The 8,097-nt window shown below is 42.2% G+C and overlaps 1 protein-coding gene and 1 long non-coding RNA gene across 10 annotated transcripts in view; one reads left to right on the forward strand and one right to left on the reverse strand.

Annotated features, from left to right (window-relative positions):
* The window catches only part of MIB1 (mindbomb E3 ubiquitin protein ligase 1), a 104,533-nt gene that overhangs the window by 32,169 nt on the left and 64,267 nt on the right, over positions 1-8,097 (forward strand). For all 8 annotated transcript variants that reach the window (XR_003096222.1, XM_025215454.1, XM_025215453.1 and 5 more), the window contains exon 12: positions 1,248-1,399. Coding sequence is in view for 7 of the 8 variants with exons in the window: in XM_025215454.1 (XP_025071239.1) it covers positions 1,248-1,399 (152 nt within the window). In the remaining variant the exon portion in view is untranslated. The remainder of the gene's footprint in view (positions 1-1,247; positions 1,400-8,097) is intronic.
* The window catches only part of LOC102372336, a 50,571-nt gene that overhangs the window by 31,755 nt on the left and 10,719 nt on the right, over positions 1-8,097 (reverse strand). The gene's annotated exons all lie outside the window — the stretch shown is intronic.

An 8,097-nucleotide genomic window follows, 5' to 3' on the forward strand; every position in this document is an offset into this window, starting at 1 on the left:
CCTGCAAACTGGCTTCTAACCCATCCAGGAGACCACAGAACAACTGTAGATTCTCCCTCTGCCTGAAGAAGGAGGTTTATACCCAAAAGCTTGCAAGGAACAATTTTCCAACTATTTAGGTGGTCTACTAAACTAAAAGATATCACATTTACCCAAAAAAACCTTGTCTGCTTATTGCCATAAAAATTGTTGGGATAATGTCACATGTGTAGAGGAAGTTGCAGTCATCATTAAGAAATTGATTTCACTGAAGTAGATGAAAGTGCAGGAGATATATTTGGGGTTGCATCTTCTCTTGAAATGTAGAAAGTAGACCCATAGTTTTAGCCAAATCATCATGTGATGAAAAATACACTTTAGTCTATATACGGTAAATGTGAGGAGTTTGATCATTTGAAAAAATATTTTATTCATTCCATTTGCAGGTCATTTTATGCAAGTTTGCACAAGACATTTTTCCACGTTTGGAACATTACAGCTTTGTATGAGAGACATTCTGACAGTACAAATACTGAGAGATCCTTTTCAGAGTATGGTGGACTGCTAACACACAAATGAAATTCTGGTTCCATTTAAGTTAATTACAAAACACTTATTTATTTATAATACAAAACATTTATTTATAATTAAATGTGGCCAGGATATCACCTTGTGCCTACATCCAGAGTTTGTGGCTATTCAGCAACACCATAAACTCACCTTTAAACTGTCTTCATATGGACAGTCCAAAAATGTGCATTTTACTTAAATGTTTGAGTTTTTAATACATTTTGTACAAATTTCTTCTGGGATGGAATAAATTTTTTTCACTTAATTTGGATTTATTAGAAGTAAAACTCTGGTAAGATAAGATAAATGTACATTCCTAATTTGTTTTGGTATATACAGAACCATCTCTAGCACTTTATATTATCAAGTACTAGGAAAGTAACCTTTTGCTAACTGAAAAATGGTATACTTCCCTTAAAATTATTTCTTTCTTAAAGCTTGTCATGTGGGGAATCTATTATTTTGCCTTCTTGATGCACTTTTCACTGGATGAAGTTTTTTTCCTGATTTTTAAAGAACACAGTATATCTCAGACATGAAGACAAAAATATTTGGTAATAGACTGGAATTAATTCAAATGATATAACTGGCATTAACAAACTGTATTTTATTTGACTCTCCTAGTGTTGTTCAAGGCATTTTTTTTCCTTCAACTCTCCTGAAGATAGAGATTCATGGGAAACCAATTTTGTTTTTAGGATTCTGAAGGGGATACTCCACTCCATGATGCTATAAGTAAAAAGCGTGATGACATCCTGGCTGTACTGTTGGAGGCTGGAGCAGATGTAACTATTACAAACAACAATGGATTTAATGCTCTCCATCATGCTGCACTAAGGGGGAATCCCAGGTAAGTGTTTTTGTTTCTGATTTTATAATGTTTGCTAAAAATTATCCGGGGGAGGAAGGGAACCGTAGTATTAAGGTCAAGGAAACTTTTATAGTTGCCAAACAGCAGTCCCATTCCTATGTCATTTTCAGTTGCTCATAACTTCTGGAAAGTTGAAATGTATCCTGATGTACTTCTGCCTCAAAGTACTGTTTTTAGGGCAGATTTATTAGAAAAATGCTCCAGCTGTTTGAGTATATGAAGGGAAGCTTGAAGGGGGAAGGAAATATTCTTCAAGTCACTTTTCTTTAACTCTTGGTTTTATGCTATTTTTTAAGTTTTACAGTTGAAACACCTGAGGGCTAGAATTTTGGAATTTTGAAGGGGGTGAACCCTTATTAAAAGCCTTGAGTATTCAGGTGGCAATTCTATTTGGAAGCAGGGAGGTTTTATTTAAATGCAAAGTACAGTTACAGTGAGTGATAAAAAGTATTTAATAATCTGTTAATGGAAGGAAGGTATGTGTATTCTGTCTGACTGACATGTACATAGTTAATGAGGATATTTACAACGTTGCATAGTGAGTGGTGGAGGGTCCATAGGAATGGGGTTGCAAGCTTGGTTGCAAATTCACTTGCACATCTTTCGTTTCCTGAGCAACAGGTGTACCTAGTGAGGAAAGTCATTTGTTGGCCTGATTTAACTTCTGTAAAGCCTTGGAAATTCTTTAGTACACTTACAGAATTAGGCCCTTGGTTCAGATAGTACCATGGATACAGTTACATGAGCAACCTTAATTCTGCCCCCTTGTATGATGGTTATTTCAGCCATTAGTTTCATCATCTTTGGTCAGTATTTCTTCAGTAAAAGCATCACATAGCTATAAAATAATCGTAGTTGAACTTATCACTGTATTTAAGTAGCCATCGGGATGACACATTTACTTTCATCCAATACAAAAAATGTATAATCGAACACTTTCTGTGGTAGATCTGGCATTTTGCCTTCACAGCAGTTAATTCCATAATTGTTCATTTCAGGCATCATTTGTTGTGCTCAGTTACAGCATACTTTTTTCTAATCTACAGTTAAATATAGGTTTTTTTTAATGCCTGGTTTATTGCTCAGTTTAAATGAGGAGCTGTATGGAGAGTTTTCATTATATCATTGGTTATCTTCTTATGGATAAATGACTTTTCCAGAGTTGTCAGGACAACAGTTCTTAGTATTTTCATATTCAAACACTTATTTCCTTTTGCAATTCTGAAATGCTTCCACTAATTTTCAGCTCATTGAATTTGGAAGAACAGAGGGCACCTCTACTGATGTAGAAGAGAACCTAGCTTGACTTTCAGATGAGTTGTTAGGGTGGATTATTAGAAAAGGCATTGTAAACAGCAATGTTGATTTTCATATAATAAACACAAAACCACATAATACCACTTATAGCTATATTTGTGAGTGGCACATTAAACCAGAGGAGGTAGAGAAGTAGAAATGATGCTGTACTCAATAGGATAAATGACACCGCTAGATCTTTCTACTGTGCTCATAGTTGTAGAATCTAAGGAAATGCTTTGAGGATCTGATCAGGATTTTAATATGCTCTTTTGAAAACATTTGCATCTACGTCAGAACTATGGTTTCTTAATAAATCAATCACTGAACAGTACCATTTTCTCTCCATTTTTCCAGGAGACCAAGCCCTTTGAGGGTGTGGTACTGGACACACGGATTCATCCCATCTATATTATGTACTGTAATTAGCTGGAATTAGGGTCAAACCAGTATGCAGCTCAGTGAAACTTTTTTTTTTTTTTCCACTTATTAGGACAGTGTAGCTATCTGTTCCCACAGTGAAAAGCTATCTGTTCCTGTAGGTTTTCTCCTCAATATTGGAATACATGCTTGCGGAAATGCATTGGTAGCAACTGTCCAGAAATCACTTGCTGTCCATATATAAACTTGAGGGTACTCCTTGCTATAGTAGCCAAATAATTCAATCAAATTGTCTGTATTTGGCAAGAAGATAGATTCTTTCTTTGGATATAGATTCTGCTGCACTTGCTCATGTCTCCTGCACTTGCTCAAACCGCAAAGTAGTCTTTGCGGTTTGACTACTATAATCAGTTAGATTGCAATAATAAATCAGAATCAGCTCTAAAATTATGGTTCTCAGAGTATGCAGAACCCTTTCTTCATTTAAATGGTAGTGGAAAACTATCCCAAATATAAATACATGAACCTTGAAGTGGTAACTAGGTACCACTGCTATAGGAGAGGAATGGTTAAATTTGGTTGGTATGTTAATCTCTTCTGAATATAATAAAGTACTTACTAAGCATTTAAAAAGAAATTAAATGCTTTTTGCAAATGCAAAAAATAGCATTTTGCTTTTTGTTAATGCAAAAAATAGTTTAATTTAGGAGTATGATGGGTTATTGCAGGAGTGGGTGGATGTTTTATACCCCTGTATAAGAAGATATTAATGGAAACAAAAGGAAAACACAAGTCACATTTAGTTATGGAAGTTCCTAGGTTTCTTATCTCTTGCCAGAATGCTGTTAGTCTAGGTTCAGTTTCTTTGAAAGTCCTATAAACTGTATTCACAATTGCTCCCTTCATTGTTCAGTTGGTTTCATTGCCCTATTGTTAGCCTCCTTCTGGATGCAGCAACCTGGCTTGGGCAAACACAAACCACCTAAAACAGAGGCACAATACAAACATACTGACAAACTTTGCTTAAGTAGGCCACCTTATTCTGTATTAGCTGCAGTTTCCATGTGCCTTGAAGCTGTAACCTTGTATAGAGAACACTGCAATAATTAAGCCTCAAGGTGACAAACAGAAGTAAGTGTGCCAGTCTATCAGAATGAAGGGTTCATCTTTTTGCTAAATACAGAGCATTTCATTCAGTTGTTTGGATCATAGGAAAATAGGGCTGGAAGGGATCTCATGAGCAGGTTCATAGGAAAACGGCACTGGAAGAGACCTTATGAGCTCAGGGCAGGATCATCCCTGCTTAAACCATCCCAGCCAAATGTCTGGCTAACCTTCTCTGGAAAATCTCCAGGGGTGGAGGTTTCACCACTTCTCTAGGCAGCCTGTTCCACTTCTTGACAGCCATCATAGTAAGAAAGTTCTTCTTAATCTCCAACCCAGATTTCCTCTGCTGCAGCTTAAAAGCCATTGCTCCTAGTCTTGTCTTCTGTGGCCTTAGGGAAAAGCCCATTTCCATCCTCTGTGTAATTGCCCTGCAGGCATTTGAAGACTCATCAAATCTGCCCTCAGTCTTCTCTCTTCCAGAATAAATAACCCTAGTTCTTTCACTCTTTTCTCCTAAGTGTTGCTTGCTAGGCCTCTAATCATTGTTGTCACTCTCTGCTGGGTTCTTACCAATCTGTCAGGAGGCCTCACCAGCACTGACCAGAATGGAAGAATCACTTGCCTTGATTTGCTGTTAATAGTGCCTAGTGTATGCTCTTGGTGTTTTTGCCACAAGAGCACACTGTTGCCTCACATTCAGCTTTATGGTTCATTGGAACCCCTGACTGTTTCTCTGCAGTACTGCAACCTAGGCAGTCTGTATTTGTGCACACAGTTATTCCATCTCAAGTGCAGGACTTTGCACTTGTCTGTGTTGAATTTCAGTTGATTGATTGTGGTTCACCTTTCCAGTCTGTCCAGGTCATTCTGGATCCCAGTCCTACCCTACAGGGCATCTGCAACTCCACCTAACTTGGTATCGTCTGCAAATTTGCCAAGCATTCACTCAATCCCATCATACAGATCATTTATGAAGGTGTTAAACAATACTGTACCCAGGACAGATCCCTGAGGAAGCTCACTTGATACTTCCTCCCAGCTAGACATTGAGACATTAATGACTATTTGTTATGCATGATGATCCAGGCAGTTATATATCCATGTTACAGTGCTTCCCCTAATCTGTATTTCCTTAGTTTGTTAATGAGAATGTTATGGGAGACTATGTCAAAAGCCTTGTTTAAGTCAATGCATGTCACATCCACTGCTCCCCCACATGCCCTGAGATTCACCTTATTATAGAAGGAAATCAAGTGGTTAGGCATGGCTTGTTTTTGGTGAATCTGTGTAGACTGTTCTTGATTGCCAGGTATCTGGGTTTTCCGTTTGCAGTGGAAAAACACAGTAAAACTTGGACTTTCTCATTTTAAGGAGAAAAACTCAGAAAGCAGTGGGTTTCCCCTTGGAGGCTGGGGAGAACAGGAGAGGGTTGTTAGGCAGGGGATGCTGTGTGCATGTGCTCATTCACAAATCCACATGGCTGCCAGGCAGCCTAGAGAGCAGCTCCCCACAAGTAAGTCCCGGGGGGAGGGTGAGAGTTGGTTTGGGAATTGAGGCCACCATAGTGAGGGAGGGAAGGAGTTGGGCAGAGCTAGGGCTAAGACTTGGGCAGGGGCTGCTGCCTATCTGGGGCAGTGTATGGGACTTGGGGCCTGCGGTTGGAATGTGCAGCTGTAGGGCCCAGGCAGGGAGCAGGATGGGGCTGTGGGCAGCTCATCCAGGGGGGCAGGCGAGGGGCCTGGCTCCATGCCGCTGCACGCACTCCCAGGGGTGGCCATAGGAGGCACGCGTCCCTCAGATCTGTGTGTGGGGCGGATGAAGGTTTCCTGCTGCAGGCTCAGCGCTCCCTGCCCTTCCCCTGGGGCCTCTGTAGTCTAGTAGGCAGGACTCGGTGTGCCAGGGCAGAGTGGGGCCTGTTGGGCAAGTTTGTTGCTGCATCTGGGAGCTCCATGCCACCATGGTGAGGCATCCCCTGGCTACCTAGCAGCAATGGAGATGGCAGTGTGGAGTTGTGCCCCTCGCTGCTGCCAGGTGGGCAGGGGGAACTTCATCATGGTGGCGCGGAGCTCCCAGTGGTGGCAGTGAGCTTCCATGCCCGGCCCTGTCTGTCCTGCTGCGCTGGGCCCTGTCTGCTGGGCTGTCGAGGCCCTGAGGGGAGGGCGGCAGGGTGGGGAGCCCCGATCCTGCAGCAGGCAGCCCACATGTATCTGCTCCTCACAGGCTCCACTCCAGCTGTGCTGCCCATGGTGGAGGGGGAGTTGGGCTTTGCTCCGCTGCAGCAGCTGCTGCCTCCCACTGGTGACAGCCAGGGTTCAGGTGCTGCTGGAGGGGGCCAGGGGATGCAGACCCAGGTCCTTGTCCCCATAGCCCTGGCAGCTGGGGCCCCCCTCTGGCAGGGCTGGAAGGTGGGGGGCTGTGGTTACGGAGTGAGGGTCATCAGCAGGGTTGCGTGGGGTCTGTAGATGGGGAGTGAGGGGCACCTACGGAGCTGAGGGTGGGGAATGAGGGGCACTGGCAGGGCCCAGGGTGCTGTGGGTTGGGAGTGAAGGGCACCAATGGGGGTTGTGGGGCTTTGGGTCTGGAGTGAGGGGAAATGGCATGGGCAGGGCACTAGCATATCGGAGCTGCACCGTACTGAAAAATCGCGGTGGGGGTGCTTTAACTAAAGTTTGTTGAACAAGTTTTAATTAAAAACACCTCTGCTGCCATTTTTCAGTGCGGGGATGCTGATGCATGTGATGCCTGAAGTATTCTATAGCGCAATAATTGCCAAGCTCCAACAGACTTGATTAATCAAGTCTGATCTGACATTGTAATTACAGTGTGTTGGAGGAGCCTGTCTGCACACGTATGGGCACCCATAGTGATTCAGGCACTGGTAGGGTTTCAAATTGCTTTAAAATGGCAAATATAGCAATAAAACATTGTGTTTAACTGATACATATGTATATAGTGCCGTTTCATTTTAATCACAGAAAAATGCAGATTTGGGATTTTTAATCAGAATTTGCAGTTTTTAAACAGAGAAAACCAGATTCCCTGCTGATCACCTTGTTCTTTTAGGTGCTTCAAAAGAGATTCCTTGAGAACCTGCTTTGTGATCTTTGCAGGTATTGAGGTTAGGCTGACTGGTCTGTAGTTCCATGAACATCCTTCTTCCCTTCCTTAAGGATGAGCATTTATATTTGCCCTTCTCCAGTCACCTGGGACCTCACCTGACCTCTCCGAGTTCTCAAAGAGGTTAGCCGGTGGCTCTGAAAATACCTCAGCCGATTCCTTACACTTAGTATGTATGTATCCCATCCAGCCCTGCCAACTTTGAAAGCATCTAGCTTCTTTAAGGAATCTCTAACCTGTTGTTATACTGCTCTAGACTGATTGTCTCCTTCCTTATCCTTGCTGACAAGCATGCTTATCATTTGATTAGCTGATCCTATTTGTGAAGACTTAAGGCAAAAAGGCATTTAAAAAGCAAATAATATTGTAGAAAACTTACGAAAAAGATTTCTGGACAGTTGTTACCAACTGGGTGCCCTGTACAACCCTACAAAGAACTACAAGAAGATCCTACTCCCCTTTTCACCAAAAAACTCAACAATACCATCAAATCATTTCCACCAATATTACAAGAAAAACTACAGACCTTGATCCCCCCGCTACCTAACCCAGGGACTTTTTACACGCTCCCTAAAATCCACAAACAAGGGAACCCTGGCAGACCTATCATATCCAACCATGGGACCCTAACTGAGGAAATATCAGGTTTTGTTGAATCCATCCTAAAACCGCTTGTCACCCACAGAGCAAGTTTTGTCCAAGACACCACAGACTTGCTACGGAAACTTAAAAACATAGACCACCTTCCCAGCAACACACTCCTAGCCACCATGGAC

This window comes from Alligator sinensis, unplaced genomic scaffold, assembly GCF_000455745.1.
Source record: "Alligator sinensis unplaced genomic scaffold, ASM45574v1 scaffold1248_1, whole genome shotgun sequence".
Taxonomy (NCBI): domain Eukaryota; kingdom Metazoa; phylum Chordata; order Crocodylia; family Alligatoridae; genus Alligator; species Alligator sinensis.